Raw genomic sequence first — 24,630 nt, 5'->3', positions numbered from 1 at the left:
GAATACTGTATAATCTCTCAGCAGTCTCCTCTCATCACCCAGAATCCTCCAGTGTACACTGTATAATCTCCCAGCAGTCTCCTCTCATCACACAGAATCCTCCAGAGTATACTGTATAATCTCCCAGCAGTCTCCTCTCCTCACCCAGAATCCTCCAGTGTATACTGTATAATCTCCCAACTGTCTCCTCTCCTCACCCAGAATCCTCCAGAGAATACTGTATAATCTCCCAGCAGTCTCCTCTCATCACCCAGAATCCTCCAGTGTATACTGTATAATCTCCCAGCAGTCTCCTCTCATCACCCAGAATCCTCCAGAGAATACTGTATAATCTCCCAGCAGTCTCCACTCATCACCCAGAATCCTCCAGTGTATACTGTATAATCTCCCAGCAGGCTCCTCTCATCACACAGAATCCTCCAGAGTATACTGTATAATCTCCCAACAGTCTCCTCTCCTCACCCAGAATCCTCCAGAGAATACTGTATAATCTCCCAGCAGTCTCCTCTCATCACCCAGAATCCTCCAGTGTATACTGTATAATCTCCCAGCAGTCTCCTCTCATCACCCAGAATCCTCCAGAGAATACTGTATAATCTCCCAGCAGTCTCCTCTCCTCACCCAGAATCCTCCAGTGTACACTGTATAATCTCCCAGCAGTCTCCTCTCCTCACCCAGAATCCTCCAGTGTACACTGTATAATCTCCCAACAGTCTCCTCTCATTACCCAGAATACCCCAGTGTACACTGTATAATCTCCCAGCAGTCTCCTCTCCTCTCATCACCCAGAATCCTCCAGTGTATACTGTATAATCTCCCAGCAGTCTCCTCTCATCACCCAGAATCCTCCAGTGTACACTGTATAATCTCCCAGCAGTCTCCTATCACCCAGAATCCTCCAGTGTACACTGTATAATCTCCCAGCAGTCTCCTCTCATTACCCAGAATCCTCCAGTGTACACTGTATAATCTCCCAGCAGTCTCCTCTCATTACCCAGAATCCCCCAGTGTACACTGTATAATCTCCCAGCAGTCTCCTCTCATTACCCAGAATCCCCCAGTGTACACTGTATAATCTCCCAGCAGTCTCCTCTCATTACCCAGAATCCTCCAGTGTACACTGTATAATCTCCCAGCAGTCTCCTCTCATTACCCAGAATCCTCCAGTGTACACTGTATAATCTCCCAGCAGTCTCCTCTCATTACCCAGAATCCCCCAGTGTACACTGTATAATCTCCCAGCAGTCTCCTCTCATCACCCAGAATCCTCCAGTGTACACTGTATAATCTCCCAGCAGTCTCCTCTCATCACCCAGAATCCTCCAGTGTACACTGTATAATCTCCCAGCAGTCTCCTCTCATTACCCAGAATCCCCCAGTGTACACTGTATAATCTCCCAGCAGTCTCCTCTCCTCTCATCACCCAGAATCCTCCAGTGTATACTGTATAATCTCCCAGCAGTCTCCTCTCATCACCCAGAATCCCCCAGTGTACACTGTATAATCTCCCAGCAGTCTCCTATCACCCAGAATCCTCCAGTGTACACTGTATAATCTCCCAGCAGTCTCCTCTCATTACCCAGAATCCTCCAGTGTACACTGTATAATCTCCCAGCAGTCTCCTCTCATCACCCAGAATCCTCCAGTGTATACTGTATAATCTCGCAGCAGTCTCCTCTCATCACCCAGAATCCCCCAGTGTACACTGTATAATCTCCCAGTAGTCTCCTCTCATCACCCAGAATCCCCCAGTGTATACTGTATAATCTCGCAGCAGTCTCCTCTCATCACCCAGAATCCCCCAGTGTACACTGTATAATCTCCCAGCAGTCTCCTCTCATCACCCAGAATCCTCCAGTGTACACTGTATAATCTCCCAGCAGTCTCCTCTCATCACCCAGAATCCCCCAGTGTACACTGTATAATCTCCCAGCAGTCTCCTCTCATCACCCAGAATCCTCCAGTGTACACTGTATAATCTCCCAGCAGTCTCCTCTCATTACCCAGAATCTCCCAGTGTATACTATACAATCTCCCAGCATTCTCCTCTCCTCTCATCACCCAGAATCCTCCAGTGTATACTGTATAATCTCCCAGCAGTCTCCTCTCATCACCCAGAATCCCCCAGTGTATACTGTATAATCTCCCAGCAGTCTCCTCTCATCACCCAGAATCCTCCAGTGTACACTGTATAATCTCCCAGCAGTCTCATCACCCAGAATCCTCCAGTGTATACTGTATAATCTCCCAGCAGTCTCCTCTCATCACCCAGAATCCTCCAGTGTATACTGTATAATCTCCCAGCAGTCTCCTCTCATTATCCAGAATCCTCCAGTGTATACTGTATAATCTCCCAGCAGTCTCCTCTCATCACCCAGAATCCTCCAGTGTATACTGTATAATCTCCCAGCAGTCTCCTCTCATTACCCAGAATCCCCCAGTGTACACTGTATAATCTCCCAGCAGTCTCCTCTCATCACCCAGAATCCTCCAGTGTACACTGTATAATCTCCCAGCAGTCTCCTATCACCCAGAATCCTCCAGTGTACACTGTATAATCTCCCAGCAGTCTCCTCTCATCACCCAGAATCCTCCAGTGTACACTGTATAATCTCCCAGCAGTCTCCTCTCATCACCCAGAATCCTCCAGTGTACACTGTATAATCTCCCAGCAGTCTCCTCTCATTACCCAGAATCCCCCAGTGTACACTGTATAATCTCCCAGCAGTCTCCTCTCCTCTCATCACCCAGAATCCTCCAGTGTATAGTGTATAATCTCCCAGCAGTCTCCTCTCATCACCCAGAATCCCCCAGTGTACACTGTATAATCTCCCAGCAGTCTCCTATCACCCAGAATCCTCCAGTGTACACTGTATAATCTCCCAGCAGTCTCCTCTCATTACCCAGAATCCTCCAGTGTACACTGTATAATCTCCCAGCAGTCTCCTCTCATCACTCAGAATCCTCCAGTGTATACTGTATAATCTCGCAGCAGTCTCCTCTCATCACCCAGAATCCCTCAGTGTACACTGTATAATCTCCCAGCAGTCTCCTCTCATCACCCAGAATCCCCCAGTGTATACTGTATAATCTCCCAGCAGTCTCCTCTCATCACCCAGAATCCTCCAGTGTATAATGTATAATCTCCCAGCAGTCTCCTCTCATCACCCAGAATCCTCCAGTTTATACTGTATAATCTCCCAGCAGTCTCCTCCCATCACCCAGAATCCTCCAGTGTATAATGTATAATCTCCTAGCAGTCTCCTCTCATCACCCAGAATCCTCCAGTGTACACTGTATAATCTCCCAGCAGTCTCCTCTCATCACCCAGAATCCCCCAGTGTATACTGTATAATCTCCCAGCAGTCTCATCACCCAGAATCCTCCAGTGTACACTGTATAATCTCCCAGCAGTCTCCTCTCATTACCCAGAATCCTCCAGTATATACTGTATAATCTCCCAGCAGTCTCCTCTCATTACCCAGAATCCTCCAGTGTATACTGTATAATCTCCCAGCAGTCTCCTCTCATCACCCAGAATCCTCCAGTGTAAACTGTATAATCTCCCAGCAGTCTCCTCTCATCACCCAGAATCCTCCAATGTATACTGTATAATCTCCCAGCAGTCTCCTCTCATCACCCAGAATCCTCCAGTGTACACTGTATAATCTCCCAGCAGTCTCCTCTCATTACCCAGAATCCTCCAGTGTACACTTTATAATCTCCCAGCAGTCTCCTCTCATTACCCAGAATCCTCCAGTGTATACTGTATAATCTCCCAGCAGTCTCCTCTCATCACCCAGAATCCTCCAGTGTATACTGTATTATCTCCCAGCAGTCTCCTCTCATCACCCAGAATCCTCCAGTGTATACTGTATAATCTCCCAGCAGTCTCCGCTCATCACCCAGAATCCCCCAGTGTATACTGTATAATCTCCCAGCAGTCTCCTCTCATCACCCAGAATCCTCCAATGTACACTTTATAATCTCCCAGCAGTCTCCTCTCATTACCCAGAATCCTCCAGTGTATACTGTATAATCTCCCAGCAGTCTCCTCTCATCACCCAGAATCCTCCAGTGTATACTGTATAATCTCCCAGCAGTCTCCTCTCATCACTCAGAATCCTCCAGTGTATACTGTATAATCTCCCAGCAGTCTCCTCTCATCACCCAGAATCCTCCAGTGTATACTGTATAATCTCCCAGCAGTCTCCTCTCATCACCCAGAATCCTCCAGTGTACACTGTATAATCTCCCAGCAGTCTCCTCTCATCACCCAGAATCCTCCAGTGTACACTGTATAATCTCCCAGCAGTCTCCTCTCATCACCCAGAATCCTCCAGTGTAAACTGTATAATCTCCCAGCAGTCTCCTCTCATCACCCAGAATCCTCCAGTGTACACTGTATAATCTCCCAGCAGTCTCCTCTCATCACCCAGAATCCTCCAGTGTATACTATATAATCTCCCAGCAGTCTCCTCTCATCACCCAGAATCCTCCAGTGTAAACTGTATAATCTCCCAGCAGTCTCCTCTCATCACTCAGAATCATCCAGTGTACACTGTATAATCTCCCAGCAGTCTCCACTCCTCACCCAGAATCCTCCAGTGTATACTGTATAATCTCCCAGCAGTCTCCTCTCATCACCCAGAATCCTCCAGTGTATACTGTATAATCTCCCAGCAGTCTCCTCTCATTACCCAGAATTCTCCAGTGTATACTGTATAATCTCCCAGCAGTCTCCTCTCATCACCCAGAATCCTCCAGTGTATACTGTATAATCTCCCAGCAGTCTCCTCTCATCACCCAGAATCCTCCAGTGTATACTGTATAATCTCCCAGCAGTCTCCTCTCATTACCCAGAATTCTCCAGTGTATACTGTATAATCTCCCAGCAGTCTCCTCTCATCACCCAGAATCCTCCAATGTACACTTTATAATCTCCCAGCAGTCTCCTCTCATTACCCAGAATCCTCCAGTGTATACTGTATAATCTCCCAGCAGTCTCCTCTCATCACACAGAATCCTCCAGTGTATACTGTATAATCTCCCAGCAGTCTCCTCTCATCACCCAGAATCCTCCAGTGTACACTGTATAATCTCCCAGCAGTCTCCTCTCATCACCTAGAATCCTCCAGTGTATACTGTATAATCTCCCAGCAGTCTCCTCTCCTCACTCAGAATCCTCCAGTGTATACTGTATAATCTCCCAGCAGTCTCCTCTCATCCCCCAGAATCCTCCAGTGTATACTGTATAATCTCCCAGCAGTCTCCTCTCATCACCCAGAATCCCCCAGTGTATACTGTATAATCTCCCAGCAGTCTCCTCTCATCACCCAGAATCCTCCAGTGTATACTGTATAATCTCCCAGCAGTCTCCTCTCATCACCCAGAATCCCCCAGTGTACACTGTATAATCTCCCAGCAGTCTCCTCTCATCACCCAGAATCCTCCAGTGTATACTATATAATCTCCCAGCAGTCTCCTCTCATCCCCCAGAATCCTCCAGTGTATACTGTATAATCTCCCAGCAGTCTCCTCTCATCACCCAGAATCCTCCAGTGTATACTGTATAATCTCCCAGCAGCCTCCTCTCATCACCCAGAATCCTCCAGTGTACACTGTATAATCTCCCAGCAGTCTCCTCGCATCACCCATAATCCTCCAGTGTATACTGTATAATCTCCCAGCAGTCTCCTCTCATCACCCAGAATCATCCAGTGTACACTGTATAATCTCCCAGCAGTCTCCTCTCATCACCCAGAATCCTCCAGTGTATACTGTATAATCTCCCAGCAGTCTCCTCTCATCACCCAGAATCCTCCAGTGTATACTGTATAATCTCCCAGCAGTCTCCTCTCATCACCCAGAATCATCCAGTGTACACTGTATAATCTCCCAGCAGTCTCCTCTCATCACCCAGAATCCTCCAGTGTATACTGTATAATCTCCCAGCAGTCTCCTCTCATCACCCAGAATCCTCCAGTGTATACTGTATAATCTCCCAGCAGTCTCCTCTCATCACCCAGAATCCTCCAGTGTATACTGTATAATCTCCCAGCAGTCTCCTCTCATCACCCAGAATCATCCAGTGTACACTGTATAATCTCCCAGCAGCCTCCTCTCATCACCCAGAATCCTCCAGTGTATACTGTATAATCTCCCAGCAGTCTCCTCTCATCACCCAGAATCCTCCAGTGTATACTGTATAATCTCCCAGCAGTCTCCTCTCATCCCCCAGAATCCTCCAGTGTATACTGTATAATCTCCCAGCAGTCTCCTCTCATCACCCAGAATCCTCCAGTGTATACTGTATAATCTCCCAGCAGCCTCCTCTCATCACCCAGAATCCTCCAGTGTACACTGTATAATCTCCCAGCAGTCTCCTCTCATCCCCCAGAATCCCCCAGTGTATACTGTATAATCTCCCAGCAGTCTCCTCTCATCACCCAGAATCCTCCAGTGTACACTGTATAATCTCCCAGCAGTCTCCTCTCATCACCCAGAATCATCCAGTGTACACTGTATAATCTCCCAGCAGTCTCCTCTCATCACCCAGAATCCCCCAGTGTATACTGTATAATCTCCCAGCAGTCTCCTCTCATCCCCCAGAATCCTCCAGTGTATACTGTATAATCTCCCAGCAGTCTCCTCTCATCACCCAGAATCCTCCAGTGTATACTGTATAATCTCCCAGCAGTCTCCTCTCATCACCCAGAATCCTCCAGTGTACACTGTATAATCTCCCAGCAGTCTCCTCTCATCCCCCAGAATCCTCCAGTGTATACTGTATAATCTCCCAGCAGTCTCCTCTCATCACCCAGAATCCTCCAGTGTATACTGTATAATCTCCCAGCAGCCTCCTCTCATCACCCAGAATCCTCCAGTGTATAATGTATAATCTCCCAGCAGTCTCCTCTCATCCCCCAGAATCCTCCAGTGTATACTGTATAATCTCCCAGCAGTCTCCTCTCATCACCCAGAATCCTCCAGTGTACACTGTATAATTTCCCAGCAGTCTCCTCTCATCACCCAGAATCCTCCAGTGTATAGTGTATAATCTCCCAGCAGTCTCCTCTCATCACCCAGAATCCTCCAGTGTACACTGTATAATTTCCCAGCAGTCTCCTCTCATCACCCAGAATCCTCCAGTGTATAGTGTATAATCTCCCAGCAGTCTCCTCTCATCACCCAGAATCCTCCAGTGTATACTGTATAATCTCCCAGCAGTCTCCTCTCATCACCCAGAATCCTCCAGTGTATACTGTATAATCTCCCAGCAGTCTCCTCTCATCACCCAGAATCCTCCAGTGTATACTGTATAATCTCCCAGCAGTCTCCTCTCATCACCCAGAATCCTCCAGTGTATACTATATAATCTCCCAGCAATCTCCTCTCATCACCCAGAATCCTCCAGTGTATAGTGTATAATCTCCCAGCAGTCTCCTCTCATCACCCAGAATCCTCCAGTGTATACTGTATAATCTCCCAGCAGTCTCCTCTCATCACCCAGAATCCTCCAGTGTATACTGTATACTCTCCCAGCAGTCTCCTCTCATCACCCAGAATCCTCCAGTGTATACTGTATAATCTCCCAGCAGTCTCCTCTCATCACCCAGAATCCTCCAGTGTATACTGTATAATCTCCCAGCAGTCTCCTCTCATCACCCAGAATCCTCCAGTGTATACTGTATAATCTCTCAGCAGTCTCCCCTCATCACCCAGAATCCTCCAGTGTATACTGTATAATCTCCCAGCAGTCTCCTCTCATCACCCAGAATCCTCCAGTGTATACTGTATAATCTCCCAGCAGTCTCCTCTCATCACCCAGAATCCTCCAGTGTATACTATATAATCTCCCAGCAATCTCCTCTCATCACCCAGAATCCTCCAGTGTATACTGTATAATCTCCCAGCAGTCTCCTCTCATCACCCAGAATCCTCCAGTGTATACTGTATAATCTCCCAGCAGTCTCCTCTCATCACCCAGAATCCTCCAGTGTATACTGTATAATCTCCCAGCAGTCTCCTCTCATCACCCAGAATCCTCCAGTGTATACTATATAATCTCCCAGCAGTCTCCTCTCATCCCCCAGAATCCTCCAGTGTATACTGTATAATCTCCCAGCAGTCTCCTCTCATCACCCAGAATCCTCCAGTGTATACTATATAATCTCCCAGCAGTCTCCTCTCATCCCCCAGAATCCTCCAGTGTACACTGTATAATCTCCCAGCAGTCTCCTCTCATCACCCAGAATCCTCCAGTGTATACTGTATAATCTCCCAGCAGTCTCCCCTCATCACCCAGAATCCTCCAGTGTATACTGTATAATCTCCCAGCAGTCTCCCCTCATCACCCAGAATCCTCCAGTGTATACTGTATACTCTCCCAGCAGTCTCCTCTCATCACCCAGAATCCTCCAGTGTATACTGTATAATCTCCCAGCAGTCTCCTCTCATCACCCAGAATCCTCCAGTGTATACTGTATAATCTCCCAGCAGTCTCCTCTCCTCTCATCACACAGAATCCTCCAGTGTATACTGTATAATCTCCCAGCAGTCTCCTCTCATCACCCAGAATCCTCCAGTGTACACTGTATAATCTCCCAGCAGTCTCCTCTCCTCTTATTACCCAGAATCCTCCAGTGTACACTGTATAATCTCCCAGCAGTCTCCTCTCATCACCCAGAATCCCCCAGTGTACACTGTATAATCTCCCAGCAGTCTCCTCTCCTCTTATTACCCAGAATCCTCCAGTGTACACTGTATAATCTCCCAGCAGTCTCCTCTCATCACCCAGAATCCTCCAGTGTACACTGTATAATCTCCCAGCAGTCTCCTCTCATCACACAGAATCCCCCAGTGTACACTGTATAATCTCCCAGCAGTCTCCTCTCATCACCCAGAATCCTCCAGTGTATACTGTATAACCTCCCAGCAGTCTCCTCTCATCACCCAGAATCCTCCAGTGTACACTGTATAATCTCCCAGCAGTCTCCTCTCATCACCCAGAATCCCCCAGTGTACACTGTATAATCTCCCAGCAGTCTCCTCTCCTCTTATTACCCAGAATCCTCCAGTGTACACTGTATAATCTCCCAGCAGTCTCCTCTCATCACCCAGAATCCTCCAGTGTACACTGTATAATCTCCCAGCAGTCTCCTCTCATCACCCAGAATCCTCCAGTGTACACTGTATAATCTCCCAGCAGTCTCCTCTCCTCTTATTACCCAGAATCCTCCAGTGTACACTGTATAATCTCCCAGCAGTCTCCTCTCATCACCCAGAATCCCCCAGTGTACACTGTATAATCTCCCAGCAGTCTCCTCTCCTCTTATTACCCAGAATCCTCCAGTGTACACTGTATAATCTCCCAGCAGTCTCCTCTCATCACCCAGAATCCTCCAGTGTACACTGTATAATCTCCCAGCAGTCTCCTCTCCTCTCATCCCCCAGAATCCTCCAGTGTACACTGTATAATCTCCCAGCAGTCTCCTCTCATCACCCAGAATCCTCCAGTGTATACTGTATAACCTCCCAGCAGTCTCCTCTCATCACCCAGAATCCTCCAGTGTACACTGTATAATCTCCCAGCAGTCTCCTCTCATCACCCAGAATCCCCCAGTGTACACTGTATAATCTCCCAGCAGTCACCTCTCCAGTCAGCAGCTCTGTGATCTCGGTGGTGAGATCTAGGATCTTCTTCTCAGGCATCGGGGAGTGTGGGGCTTCTGTGATGGGGCTCTCATTGCTGCTCCCTCCTCCGGATACATGGAGATGGATGATGGGAGTCACACAGTCACCTGATGTCTTCTTCTCTATTGTGTAATCCTGTATAAGGAGAGATGATGATGAATATTACACATAAGGAAACATAAGACAGTTTATGTGTTGTCTCTGCAGCTGCCCATCCATCTCAATAGTTGAGCTCATGTGGCCCCGACTACCTGGTTTACTCCTCGCTGTTTGGGAGGTCCGAGGACCCTGGTAGTTGGAGATCGAGAGTCAACACAAAGTTGCTGCCGGTGGTTTGGTGGTGGTGCTGTCTGGGCCGCTCTGTCAGCAGTGTGCTGGAGACAGCAGTGAGGGTGAAGATAGAAAGATACAGGCAGACGGTGATACCGGAGACTCTTCTATGGAATCCAACTTGGCGTCTATATCCAAATTGGATTCCATAGAACAAAACCTATTATTCTTCCTTGGAGATCCTCTCCAACCTGACGGAACTGGAGAGGATCTGCAAGGAAAAATGGCAGAGGATCCCCAAATCCAGGGGAATCCAGGGGTGAAAAACTTGTTGCATCATTCCCAAGACGACTCATGGCTGTACTAGCTCAAAAGGTGAGTCTATTCAATACAGAGCAAAGGGGCTGAATACTTATGACCATGTGAGATTTCAGTTTTCCTTTAATAAATTTGCAAAAATTTCTACATTTCTGGTTTTTATCTGTCAAGGTAGAGTGCATCTTCAATGAAAGAAAATTTAAAGGGGTCTGAATACTTTCCTTATCCACTGTAAATGAATTACTTGAAGGAGTGAGGAGACATTACTTTGTTACTTGCGGTGGAGTTGGATTCTGCCGGTTAGGCTCTCCGGATAGGGGGTAGATCCAGGAAAGTGATCACTGGAGGGTTTTGTTTTCCTTACCATGAATTTAGAGGCATGAAGCAGGTAGTTTCGGATATCAAAAGGTTTTAACAAAAATTAAAAAGAATGGAAATATTTTATAAAAACACATAAGTGACTACAGAACCTACTGAGGTCGCTCAGATCCTTGCAGTTTAGGCCCAGAGATGCCAGCTCTGCCAGATGATTAGAGCGGCAAGGAGCAAAATACAACCATGATCATTAGGTGCCAAAGAGCTGCGATGGCAACCGGAGCCGAACAATATCCACTAGGGTCTGACATGTACAGAAGCCTGAAGAAGGGACTAATATGCAGCCAGTGTTACTACTGTACATGGAATTCTGGCATTTCTTAGGCTGAGTTCACACGTCGGTTTTTTCGTGTTTTCGCGGCGGTTTTAAAAACGCGAAAAATAAGCATCCCATGTAATCCTACGTGATTCCGCAATGCCGTGCTAATGCCTGCGTTTTTTCCCACGGCGGAATCGCTTCGCGGTAAAAAAACGCAGCATGCTCATTAATTTAGCGGAATCGAGGCGATCCCGCACCCATAGGATTGCATTGTTCCGCTTACTTCCCGCATATGGCTGTGCACACCACGCGAAATGTAAACAGAACATTTGCGGATGGTTCCCACGGTCCGGAGGAGGGGAGACTGTCCTCCGGGCTGTGGGTACCATATCCCTGTAAAAAATAATTAAAAAAATAAATATTATTCTCACCTTTCGGCGTCTCGCGCAGAGTTCCCGCCTCTCTCCACGCTCCCGGTCCCAGTAATTTTTTGCGCGAATAACCGCAATGACGTTGAGGTCTCGCGGGAGCGCGACGTCTCACGGTCATTCGCGCAAAGGATTACTGTGACCGGGAGCGTGGAGAGAGGCGGGAAGGCTGCGCGGGACGCCGGAAGGTGAGAATAATATTTATTTTTTTTTATTATTTTTTACATTCTAACTTTTACTACTGATGCTGAATAGGCAGCCTCAGTAGTAAAATGTTGGTCACACTAGTCAAACACTATGTTTGACGAGTGTGACCAACCTGTCAATCAGTTCTCCAAGCGATGCTTCAGATCACTTGGAAAACGCTAGCATTCTGCAAGCTAATTACGCTTGCAAATCGCTAGTTGTCACGGGAAGCTTAGGTAAATCTAGGCTGAACCCCGGGGCCCCTGCGGTGTCCCTCAGACTAGAGGAAACCCTGACTTTCCCGTAACACAGGGTTTACACTGAAGGTGTGCCTGCCTGGGCCTCCACCCTGTCCTTGTCTCCTGTCCAGCCCTAAGCTGAACCCATCACCCTCCACCAAGAGAAGAGACCAAACACCAGACCTCACAAATAAGTATGGACAAGGGTAAGGGAAACGCACCACACCACGTACACACAAGAGAAAACAATAAGGTGCAAGGGCAACCAAATAATACCACGCAGGGAGGAAATAATGGCAACAACGGAATATACTACACCAGATATTGTATGCTCCTAAGACGCCCCCTTCAGACCGGTAACGCTAGCACAAGGCAAGAGCTATAGTCGGCGACGCCCATAGTCACGCAGGACAATTTAAAGGCAGGAGGCGTGGCTAAGCCCTCACCCAGACTAACAACCTGGTTAACCCAATCCAAGCCGGATCAGAAGACCAACCGGCGCCGCTGAGAACAAAGTAGTAGGATGGGGTATTACCGCTGTCTGCCGGACAACCTGGTGCGAACCGTGTCCGACATGACAGTACCCCTCCTTCTATGAGGGACCCCAGGAACCTCACAATGATGAGGGCCTGGCTTGTCCGGATGACGGCGATGAAACATCGTAACCAGTCGGTCTGCATGTATGTCCGAAGCCGGCACCCAAGTTCTCTCCTCCGGACCATAGACACGCCAGTGAACCAGGTACTGTAAAGTGCGATGCACTACCCGAGAGTCAACCACCTGGACACCTCAAACTCCAACGTGCCCTCCACCAAGACGGGAGGCGGTGGCACGGGAGAAACATCCACAGAACCGACGACCTTTTTAAGTAACACCTTGTGAAACACATTATGTCAATACCTGGATAAGAATGAAGTGATTAAACAGAGTCAGCATAGGTTTGTAACTAATAAGTCATGTCAGACTAACTTAATTTCCTTCTATGATGGTATCACTGATTGGGTGGATCAAGGAAATGCTGTAGATATAGTATATCTTGACTTCAGCAAAGCATTTGACAAAGTCTCTCATACAATCCTTATTGAAAAAAATGACTAAGTATGGAATGGACAAGGCAACTGTTAGGTGGATTCATAACTGGCTTAGTGATCGGACCCAAAGAGTGGTCGTAAATGGCTGCACATCCAGTTGGAAGAATGTCTCAAGTGGGGTACCACAGGGCTCTGTCCTGGGCCCTGTATTGTTCAACATCTTTATCAACGATTTAGATGAAGGAATTGTGGGTAAACTGATTAAATTTGCTGATGACACAAAGCTAGGAGGGATAGCTAATACTAGAGAAGAGAGAGAGAGGATTCAAAAAGATTTAAATAAACTGGAGAAGTGGGCAGCAACTAACAGAATGGTTTTTAACAGGGAGAAATGCAAAGTACTACATCTGGGCAATAAAAATGAAAAAAGCATATATAGAATGGGAGGAATAGGGCTAAGTGACAGCACATGTGAAAAAGACTTGGGTATACTAATAGATCACAGACTGAATATGAGTCAACAGTGTGATGCAGCAGCAAAAAAGGCAAATGCAATTCTAGGATGTATTAACAGAAGCATACAGTCTAGATCACGTGAAGTCATTATTTCCCTCTACTCCTCTTTGGTCAGACCTCATCTGGAATATTGTGTCCAGTTTTGGGCACCACATTTTAAAAAAGACATCAACAAACTGGAGCAAGTTCAGAAAAGAGCGACCAGAATGGTGACCGGTCTGCAAACCCTGTCTTATGAGGAAAGGTTGCAGGATTTGGGAATGTTTAGTTTGCAAAAGAGAAGACTGAGAGGAGACTTAATAGCCGTCTACAAATATCTCAAGGGCTGTCACATTGTAGAAGGATCAACTTTATTCTCATTTGCACAAGGAAAGACTAGAAGCAATGGGATGAAACTGAATGGGAGGAGACACAGATTAGATATTAGAAAAAACTTTTTGACAGTTAGAGTGATCAATGAGTGGAACAGGCTGCCACGAGAAGTGGTGAGTTCTCCTTCAATGGAAGTCTTCAAACAGAGGCTTCACAGACATCTGACTGGGATGATTTAGCGAATCCTGCTTTGTGCAGGGGGTTGGACCAGATGGCCCAGGAGGTCCCTTCCAACTCTACGATTCTATGATTATGTATCTTGTATACGGCAGGTAACTCCAAACGAAACGCCACAGGATTGACAATAGCGGAGATCCTAAACGGACCAATGAACCTGGGTCCCAACTTAAGCGATGGTATTTTGAGTTTGATGCTCCTTGTAGACAACCATACCCAATCCCCCACACAGGTCCGGACCTGGCACATGTTTACGGTCAGCCACACGTCTATACCTAGACCCTACACTCAGCAAGCACTGCTTTACTCTCATCCAAATGGATGACAATTGTGCTCCCAACTCGTCCTCCTTAGGGACGCCAACCGAGCACCCCTGGCGCAAGGTACAGAATTGGGGATGTTGACCATAAATACAAAAAAAAAGGAGATTCCCCTGACGATTCCTGACAATGATTGTTTATCGCGAATTCAGCCAGAGGAAGAAACGCTGACCACTCTTCCTGATTGTCAGACACAAAACAGCATAAGTATTGTTCCAGGTTTTGGTTCATACGCCCAGTCTGCCCATTCGACTGCGGATGGAAAGCCGAAGAATGAGACAATTTGATCCCTAGACGTGAACAAAACGCTCTCCAAAATGTTGCCACAAATTGTGTACCTCTATCAGATACAATGTCAGACGGGACACCATGAAGTCTGACCACCTCGCGAATAAATACCTGAGCAAGGGTCTTCGCATTGGGCAAAGATGGGGAAGCAAAGCAACGAAATGCGACATTTTAGAGAACTCATCAACTATTACCAGAATGACCGTGTTCCCAGCCGAGGAGGGCAAATCCGTAATGAAATCCATGGAAATCTCAGTCCATGGCTTACTGGGCACACAGAGGATGCAACATGCCAGTAGGACGGGAACGTGGTGTCTTGGCCCGTGCGCACGTGGTACAGGCAGACACATATGAGGCCATGTCCTGCCGGATTTTGGACCACCAAAAACGACGTGATACAAGTTCCAGAGTGCCCTTAACCCCTGGGTGGCCTGCATGGACAGTATCGTGATGTTCCCCTAACACCTTTAAGCGTAGGTGTAATGGCACAAACGATTTATTAGGAGGCAGACCCGGCGGTACCTCCTCCTCAGCCTCAGCAATCTCTGCCTCCACTTCTGTCGTGATAGCCGAGACTACAACACCCTTTTGGAGGATAGGCACCGGCTCCTCACATGGCTCTCCCCCCGAAAAACATCTGGACAGGGCGTCCGCCTTAGTATTCTTAGAACCTGGTCGGTAGGTCACAAAAAAATTGAACCGGGTGAAGAATAACGCCCAGCGAGCCTGTCTGGGGGACAGGCGTTTAGCAGACTCTAAATAAAGCAGATTTTTATGGTCTGTAATAACAGTAATCTGATGAACAGCCCCCTCCAAGAAGTGTCGCCATTCCTCAAATGCCAACTTGATGGCCAACAATTCCCTGTTACCAATATCATAATTGTGCTCAGCCGGCGACAGCTTCTTGGAGAAGTAGGCACATGGATGCAATTTGCCCAAGGATGGACCCTGAGACAGTACCGCCCCCACTCCAACCTCAGATGCATCCACCTCCACGGTAAATGGTAGGGAGACATCAGGCTGAACCAGGATGGGAGCTGAAGCAAAACGGTTTTTGAGGAATTCAAACGCGCGCACCGCCGCCTCAGACCAGTCAGAAAAATTAGTACCTCTTTTAGTCATGTCGGTGAGCGGTTTAGCAATTATAGAAAAATTCTTAATAAATTTCCTATAATAGTTGGAAAAGCCTAAAAACCGCTGAAGCGCCTTGAGATTATCAGGCCGATCCCAATGCAGCACCGCTTGCACCTTAGCGGTGTCCATTTTAAACCCTGAGGCGGAAATAACATAACCCAAAAAAGGTAATTCTTGGACGACAAATACACATTTCTCAAGCTTGGCATAGAGCTTGTTCTCCCTGAGCAACTGCAACACCTGCCTAACATGCTCTATGTGTGCATCACAGTCGCGTGAGTAAATAAGAATGTCATCAAGGTATATAATAACAAATTTCCCCAAGAGATGAGAAAAGACATCATTTATGAAATGTTGAAATACTGTTGGCACGCTCGTCAACCCAAATGGCATCACCAAATTCTCAAAATGACCCTCAGGGGTATTAAATGCCATCTTCCATTCATCCCCTTGACGGACTCTTATGAGATTGTACGCCCCCTGAGGTCAAGTTTGGAAAAGCATTTGGCACCAGACACCTGGTTGAACAAATCGGGTATGAGTGGCATCGGGTATGGGTCACTAACCGTAATCTGGTTGAGTTCCCTGAAATCCAGACACGGGCGTAATCCGCCATCTTTCTTCTTGACAAAGAAGAACCCCGCCGCCAATGGAGATGATGAAGGCCTGATGTGCCCTTTGCTTAGACTTTCTGCAATGTATTCTTTGAGAGCATGCCTCTCCGGACCTGAGATATTAAACATCCGGGCTTTCGGTAACTTGGATCCCAGTTTTAACCTAATAACACAGTCATAGGGTCGGTGCGGTGGCAGCTCTGAACAACCCTTTTCAGAAAATACATCAGCAAAGTCCAGCAGTGGCTCTGAGATGCTTGGAGTCACCGCGGAAATACAAGTGGCCAGACAACTCTTCTGGCAATCTCTGCTCCACTGAATTATGTCCTGGGTTTTCCAGTCAATCACCGGATTGTGCATAGACAACCATGGAAACTCCAGAACTACCTGAGCAGGTAAATTACTGAGCACCTTACATGTTACCCGCTCAGAGTGTAAGACCCCAATGTGGAGTTGTACATCAGCCACAAACTCTTTAATCTCCCCTTGTGAGAGTGGGGAGGCATTGATGGTAACCACCCGAATAGGATTAGGCAGCTTCTCCACCTTCAATCCCGCTGTCCGCGCGAATCTCTCATCAATGAGATTAGCAGCTGAACCACTATCTACAAATACAGTAATCGACAGCTCTTGGCCCCCCGACTACTACCTTGGCAGGGAGCATACACTGGGAGACCAGCAAGGAGGATATGCAAAGGCTCAGATTAGACTCCTCCAAACCCTCTGAGCCTAGCAGTTTTCCACCGGCGCGTCCTTCTTAGGTACCAGCCGGCAGACATTAATAAAATGTCCTTTCTTGCCACAAAAAAAAACAAACCCCTTGCTTTCTGGGCAAGGGACATTTATGCTTGTTACTTTGTGAATGTGATATACCACCGATCTGCATAGGCTCAACAGATTCACCCGAAGTAGCCTCACCAAAAACTGCCCCCCCACAGGACAAGTCTCCTGCGAACTCTGACGAAAGCGGCGATCAATGCGTACTACAAGCACCATAGCAGCCTCCGGAGAGGCGGGAGTCTCATACATTAACAGAGCCCGTTTAACCCTTCCAGAAACCCCATGCAAAAATTGACTCCTTAGTGCAGGGTCCTTCCACTAAGTGTCCACAGCCCAGCGACGAAATTCAGTACAGTAATCCTCCGCCAGTCGCTCACGCTGGAGCAGAGAGCGTATTTTAGATTCTGCTAACGCCAGTCTGTCAGGATCGTCATAGATTAAACCAAGAGCAGAAAAAAAAAGGTCTACAGACTCAAATGCAGGTGAATCAGAAGGTAGTGAAAAAGCCCATGCTTGTGGATCACCACTCAGCAAAGAAATTACCAAGCCCACACGCTGAGCCTCATTTCCTGTGGAGAGTGGACGCATGCGAAAATACAATCTGCAGGATTCACGAAATACAACGAACTTACAGCGATCACCAGAAAATCGTTCAGGGAGAGGTGACTTGGGTTCAGCTGTCCTGACTGCTGCATCAGTCTGTACAACAGGAACCGACATGCCTTGTTGCTGGACCGCCCCCCTCAGTTCAGTGACCTGTAAGGACAGAGCCTCCAGATGTTTGGTTAAGGAGACTATAGGATCCATGGTAACTAATTCTTGGGCCGACTATAATGTCACAGGAAGCTTAGGTAAATCTAGGCTGAACCCCGGGGCCCCTGCGGTGTCCCTCAGCCTAGAGACCCTGTCCATAGTAATGAGGCAACACACAGGATTCAGTGGTTTAATGACACTTTAAACAGCATGTTAGCAGAAAGTAAAGAAAAAACACAAACATACTCCATCTTGGAGAACCACTGGTTTCAGACTCACCCTTGCATGGGACAGGCTTAACTAAGCGGCTGCCCGGTCAGCGGCGTCCGCTAGGTGCCATTCCCTGTGTTGTTTTGAGACTTGCTGCTAAGTCTTTGCAGCACGGTTAGTCCAACAAAGCCTGAACTTGTTAACTCCAGCCTAGTTCCTCATACCTTGCACACACACACACACACACTCTCTCCATGTGCCAAACACCAACCTCCATTACATAGCCCATAACCCCACCCACAGGTGAGGTACACATCACATGGGCGGGCCACGTGATCGTGACATCATTGAAGGTCCTCAACTTTAGGGAAAATTCCAGCCAAACTTTATCCTGCTGGGAGAAATATATCTTCCATCCAGCACTACACTCTTTGCTGCACCACATACCTCCCTGTTGCAAATTCTCTTCATCTGACTTCTGAGTCGGGGCTCCCTCTGGTGGTTACTGCAGGTAGTGGAGCTGGTCGGGTTGACAGAAGTTTGCCACCTGACGACGATGACTGGAAATCAGGGGTTACTGACTGGGAGGATATAAGTAAGCAGGCTTCCCTCAGTTGCTGCTGGTGATTTGTTTCTTCCTGTGCATTTTGAGGTCTGCTGTCTCCTGCCTGATCTTGCATTTTTCAGTTAAGATGTTCATTTGCTAATCCTTTGCATCTGATCTGGTTTTGCCTCTTTTTGCCTTGCTGTAAGGGTTCAGCGTGCTCCCTGCTGGGGCAGTGCTGGACCACGCTCCATATGTTACAGCTTGTGTCAGTTTGTTCAGTTCCCTTTTATATTAGTCTCTTTTGCTTTGCTGCTAGTTCACACCAGAATGCTGATATAGCGGGGGAGAGGTCGTGAGACCTCTGTTTTTTGTACATCAGACGTGTTGGATTTTTTAGGGTTTTTGCGTGATTGCAGACAGTGTCTTTCCTATCTAGACAGTTTGGGCCCCATCATTTGCTCAGTCTATTTTCTGCCTGTGTTTGTGCCTCATCTTGTCTCACCGACAATACATGTTTGGGGGCTATTTCTTTGGGGTTCTACTCCGGGGCAGTTTAGATTTCACTTTTCTTGCTTTAAGCTTAGTTAGCTCTCTGGCTGTGCCAAGGCGTCTAGGGCATCGTAGGTAAGCTCCACGGCTACTGCTAGTTGTGTTGTTAGGATTAGGGGTCTGCAATCCACTAAGTTACCAACCTTTTTGGTTTCCTGGTGGCCTAGCCTATTCCTGCCATCCTCCTCGGTGACCTATTCATAACACCTCCCCCCTTTGTTCAACCCTAGGAGGGTGGACCCATGACATACAGTGAACACTGGACAGGGCATCTGCATTCCCCTTTAGACTGCCTGCCTGATGTTCTACTGAAAATTTGAAATTTTGCAGGGACAGAAACCACCTGGTGACTCACGCATTCCTCTACTTAGCTTGACTCATTCCACTCCTTAGCTTGATTCATCCACGTGAGAGGGGAATGATCTGTCATCAAACGAAATGTCCTCCCCAGCAAATAATAGCGCAACGACTCAAGTGCCCACTTAATGGCCAGGCACTCTTGCTCCACAATACTGTACCTGGTTTTAGCTGGGGTCAGCTTCCGGCTCAGGAAACTAACGGGATGCTCTTCCCCATTAACCTCAAGACAGCACGGCATCAAGCCCTATCTCAAAGGCATCAGTCTGCACAAAGAACTCTCTTTTGAAATCGGGTGTAACCAGAACTGGTGTACCACACAGTACCAATTTTAACTTTACAAAGGCCTCCTCTATGTAATCATTCCAGCAGACCATCACAGACTTCCTCCCTTTCAAGCAGCCTGTTAAGGTGTGGACAGGGTTGCAACGTTGGGAATAAACCGCCTGTAATACCCCACTAAACCTAAAAAAGGCTTGTAGTAAAATATGTATATGTATGCATGTATGACCAGCAGTAATTAACATTTGTCCTTACACTGCAGCTCTCCACACAGGTCATGACCTCATGTTAAAAAAAACCTCAAAAAATATTTTTGGGATCAAAGATAAAAAGAAAACCAAGGTAGCAACAGAAAAAATGATCCCTAAAACTTCACTTTTAATCAATATTTTAAAATCTGGACAATCCCTGTTAATAGGGACTAGGGTAATATTTAAACAGACACCAGACAAAGAATAATAATAAATACTCCGGGTCACTAAACTCGCCCTAATAGGCCCTAGCAGTCCCTGCCTAACCGCGGAGGTTGGCACCCTAATTGTAGACGATAGTGGCGCCCCCACTCAACGTCGGTGACCCTAATACACCCTAAGAGACCCTAGTCCACGGAGAGGATACACAGAAAACACAAACACACAATAAATACCCGAAAAAAACCCCTGGTGGAGAGACTGTATAACGTCTAAGATATTTGACTTATCTCGTACTAGAATCGTGGGCATATGAACCCACCCTGAATAATATCTCGTAGTAAAAAATACTAGTATATAGCAGCTTTTAATGACTTATCTCGTAATAAAAAAGGCTTATGCTGCAGAAAATGACAGATCAGATATAGCCCCCAAAAAAAGAGAAAGAAAAAAACGTTTATACAGTAAAAAGTGCAGCCACAATAATGCACAATTCAAGCACTTCAGGTCAAATAACCACAAAAAATATCCACCAGATGGAAATTAGTGGCATGAAAATAATATACAAAACGCTTATTGAGTCATGAATAGTGGACACATAATAGTCCTACATGTAAACAATGACGACAATAAAGAACACTCCCTGATAAACAAATGTGCGCACATTGCACTGATCTTTCGGCCGGGGTGATGGAATCCCCTTTTCTTCTTTGCCCCTGATGAACCCTCAGTATTTAGGAGGGGGAAACGCGTCGGGCTGGGCCTTATATCTTCTGATGGCTGATAAGTATTAATAATCTTATAACGCTGACAGACCTATTGTTTGATGGATGGCAAAATGTTTTTGTATTAGGGCAACCTGTTTATCAGGGTGTTCTTTATTGCCGTCATTGTTTACATGTAGGACTATTATGTGTCCACTATTCATGAGACGTTATACAGTCTCTCCACCAGGGGTTTTTTTCGGGTGTTTATTGTGTGTTTGTGTTTTCTGTGTATCCTCGTCGTGGACTAGGGTCTCTTAGGGTGTATTAGGGTCACCGACGTTGAGTGGGGGCGCCACTATCGTCTACAATTAGGGTGCCAACCTCCGCGGTTAGGCAGGGACTGCTAGGGCCTATTAGGGCGAGTTTAGTGACCCGGAGTATTTATTATTATTCTTTGTCTGGTGTCTGTTTAAATATTACCCTAGTCCCTATTAACAGGGATTGTCTAGATTTTAAAATATTGATTAAAAGTGAAGTTTTAGGGATCATGTTTTCTGTTGCTACCTTGGTTTTCTCATAACCAAGTGGAAACATTTTCACACCCTCCAGCTCTTTTGAAGAAGAGATGCCAATTGGAGAATGACACCATCTATCTATGAGAAAGGTTACACAGAGTTTCAGAGAAAAAAAAATGTATTCATTGTTACAATAGCCATGGTCCAGTCACAAACCAGCAATTAGAATATTAACATGAGAGGCTCGTCTAGAAATTGGAGCGCCAAGTCACAACTATGAATTAGGCCTACACACAAAGAAAGGGGTTCACAGTGAGGGGCAGCCTAGCTGTTGTGCTCCATTCCATATCCTCCCCCCCCCCGCGGGACAGAGTATCAGGATGCAAAGTTAAATATTTCTGTAAGTTTTCTCCCTTTTATTTTATCACTGTTTTGCATATTTGTATGTCACTTTCATTTACATTTTTATATCCTATTAATTGTAAGCTCTGTACTTTTTATATTAAAGCTTAAAACTTTAATAAGTCTGAACCTTGTTGCTCTAATGAATCCATGGCCTTAGAGTGTGCGCTCCTGGTGATTGGCACATAGTAGTAGTACTTCCAGGACTCATCGCCCGTGTGTTCGGTGAGTGGTGGCAGCGTGTATGAGCGGGGTGTGTGGTCTGTGCCGGGGTGTGATTTATTATCCCACTGCAGCATAGGACAGAGGTCGAATGCTGGACTGAGTGACAGGAGACAGATTAACCCTTGCATGCGCAACCCCAAGTCACGTGCTGAGAAGCGGGTACGTGACAAATTGGTGGCAGCGGTGGGATATGCAAATATATCCTCCATGGTAATTCGTGACCAGGATTTTACCTGCTTTGTTGTGAGGGGACAGGGCCAGTTCTGAATTGCCTCCACCTTGTTTACTTGGGGTTTGAGGACTTCTCTCCCAATGACAAAACCCAAGTATCAAGCTTCCTCCAGCCCTATGGAACACTTCTTTGGGTTGGAGGTTAGCTCTGCTTGACGCAGACAATCTATCACCGCCTGTACTTTTGTTAAGTGACTTTCCCAGTCTGCACTGTACACAATATCAGCCAGATGGCTGAGGCATAACGGCGATGGGGACGGAGAACAATATCCATTAACCGCTGGAACGTCACTGGTGCACCATGCAACCCAAAGGGTAATACTTTATACTGGAACAGCCCGTTGGGTTTTACACAGGCCGTTTTTTCCTTAGCCGCCTCTGATAGGGCCCCTGCCAATATCCTTTTGTGAGGTCAAGAGTTGAAAAATACCGTGTCTGCCCAAACCGCTCTATAAATACATCGACCCCGGGCATGGGGTAGGCATCAAATTTGGAAATTTCATTAAATTTTCTAAACTCATTACAGAACCTTAGCGTCCTATCAGGCTTGGGTGTTATGACTATTGGGCTGGCCCACTCACTTTGGGACTCTTCAATGACCCCAGCTGCAGCATAGTTTTGTTTTCTTTTTAAATATTTTTATTAAAATTTTTATAAAACTGGTAAGTGGAGAGGGAGGGGGGGAACAAGGAGGGGGAAGGAAAAGGATAAATGTAAAGGTCTTAAAAAAATAGAGAACCTTTGTAACAAAGCATACATCAATAAGTATACAACATAGTAATACCAATAAGCGGTACAAAATGCTGAACCTTTGAGGAGAGGCAAGAGGGCGGTCTAATCTAATCTTGTAAGGAGGTATATGAGAAAAATTTAAACTCTTCTAAATTTACTGTTCCAAACCTTCCATTTTTAGTGTGGGCGGGAATAGTATTATTAATAACGGCAAACCTCCAATCAATAGCATTATGTTGGTAGATTTCATTTAAAATGTCTGAGAATTTAGGAGGATCAGGTTTCTTCCAAAAGTAAGCCAAATTATTTTTAAACTACCAGGAGGATATGAATAACTACCCGTCTCACCGACGGGTGCAATTGACCCATATCCAAGGAAAGCAATGCTTTTTGGGGAATCAAAGTAAAGTTTCCAGTGAAGGATTCAATATGATGAGAAACCTGGAGCCAGAAGATGTGGTAAAGATTCACTGGTTGACCTCAACCTCTCCAACAGAGGGGGGAATGGTCCTTGTTAATGTGAGAGTCTAATAGGCGTGAGATACCACCTGGTAAGTAGTTTAAGATAAGACTCATGAAGAGTCATCGATACGTTAGATGTATACGTAATTTTTATGGCAATGTCCCATTGCTCAATCGGAACAACAATCCCAAGGTCGGTCTCCCATCTCCTTAAATATATACTCTCACAAGAGAGATCCTCTCTATGGAAAAAAGAGCACACATTCCTTAGGCTCCAGGTCTTCTTATTATTTAGGCTGCACAGCAGTGAAGACACAATTTCATAATTAAATGCTTTGCCTAAAAGGATTTTTTGTATTTTTTAACATTAAGGGAAAAATTCAGTGGAGGGGACATTATATTTGGCTCTTAATTCGCTGAATGTGAGAAAATTGGACCCATTGTGCATGTTTTTTATTACCCAACTTACTCCAGATTTTTGAGAGAGGGAAGTCAAAAATGAAAGCCACTGCACGAAGCGGAAACCTCAAAGCCTGTTCAACTTTGTTAAATTTTTTATATGATTTGATCAGTGATCTCCATGCAGAAATGACGGGACCGAAAATAGGATGAGAAGATACCCTTCGAGGCTCTTGAAACAAGAAGTAGAAAAACAATTCTTTTAGAGGGCCAAATTTACTTATGTCTCTTTCCAGGTAGAACCAAGCTGGGAATTTGTGTGTACTGTTGAGCCAATACCAGCTCTGCTTAATTAATAAGGCCATATAGTATGCATGCAGGTTAGGCATGCTCGTACCTCCTCTGCTCTTATGTTTATATAGCATTTCTGACGACATTCTGGGCCTCCTATCATTCCACACGAATGATTTTAGCAAATTTTGTAAATTTTGTATAGACTGAAAGGGAAGAGTGATTGGGAACGTCCTAAAAAAATAGAGAATTTTGGGCAGAATGATGGATTTCGCAACCATCACCCTACCAAACATAGAGTTCACTTTGCCTGAAAAAGGAAATATCCTGAGAGACAGTTGCAAGGATCCCATTTAGATTTGCCTTGACAGTTGTCTGGATAGAACTAGCTATAGTGATCCCAAATAACCTCTCTTTATCTTCCCAGGCAAACTCAGAACTTCTCTTTAGCGCCTCGATTTCTACAGAAGTCATGTTGAGGGTTAAGAATTTCAACTTGTGAAAATTAATTTTGAAATAAGAGGCCCTTGAAAACATTTCCAAATCAGCAGCAAG

General features: G+C 46.2%; 1 protein-coding gene across 9 annotated transcripts in view; it reads right to left on the bottom strand.

Moving 5' to 3' along the window:
* Positions 1–24,630, bottom strand: part of LOC141065409 (uncharacterized) — a 585,755-nt gene that overhangs the window by 377,545 nt on the left and 183,580 nt on the right. For 7 of the 9 annotated variants that reach the window (XM_073557877.1, XM_073557873.1, XM_073557874.1 and 4 more), the window contains one exon: positions 9,655–9,831. The exons of the other annotated variants lie outside the window; for them this stretch is intronic. In XM_073557877.1, coding sequence (XP_073413978.1) covers positions 9,655–9,831 — 177 coding nt within the window. The remainder of the gene's footprint in view (positions 1–9,654; positions 9,832–24,630) is intronic. 9 annotated transcript variants of the gene reach the window in all.

Source organism: Dendrobates tinctorius, unplaced genomic scaffold (assembly GCF_039654945.1).
Source record: "Dendrobates tinctorius isolate UK_male_01 unplaced genomic scaffold, ASM3965494v1 ptg000251l, whole genome shotgun sequence".
Taxonomy (NCBI): Eukaryota; Metazoa; Chordata; class Amphibia; order Anura; family Dendrobatidae; genus Dendrobates; species Dendrobates tinctorius.
The sequence above is the reverse complement of the archived record's forward strand: the minus strand, read 5'-3'. Positions and strand labels throughout refer to the sequence as shown.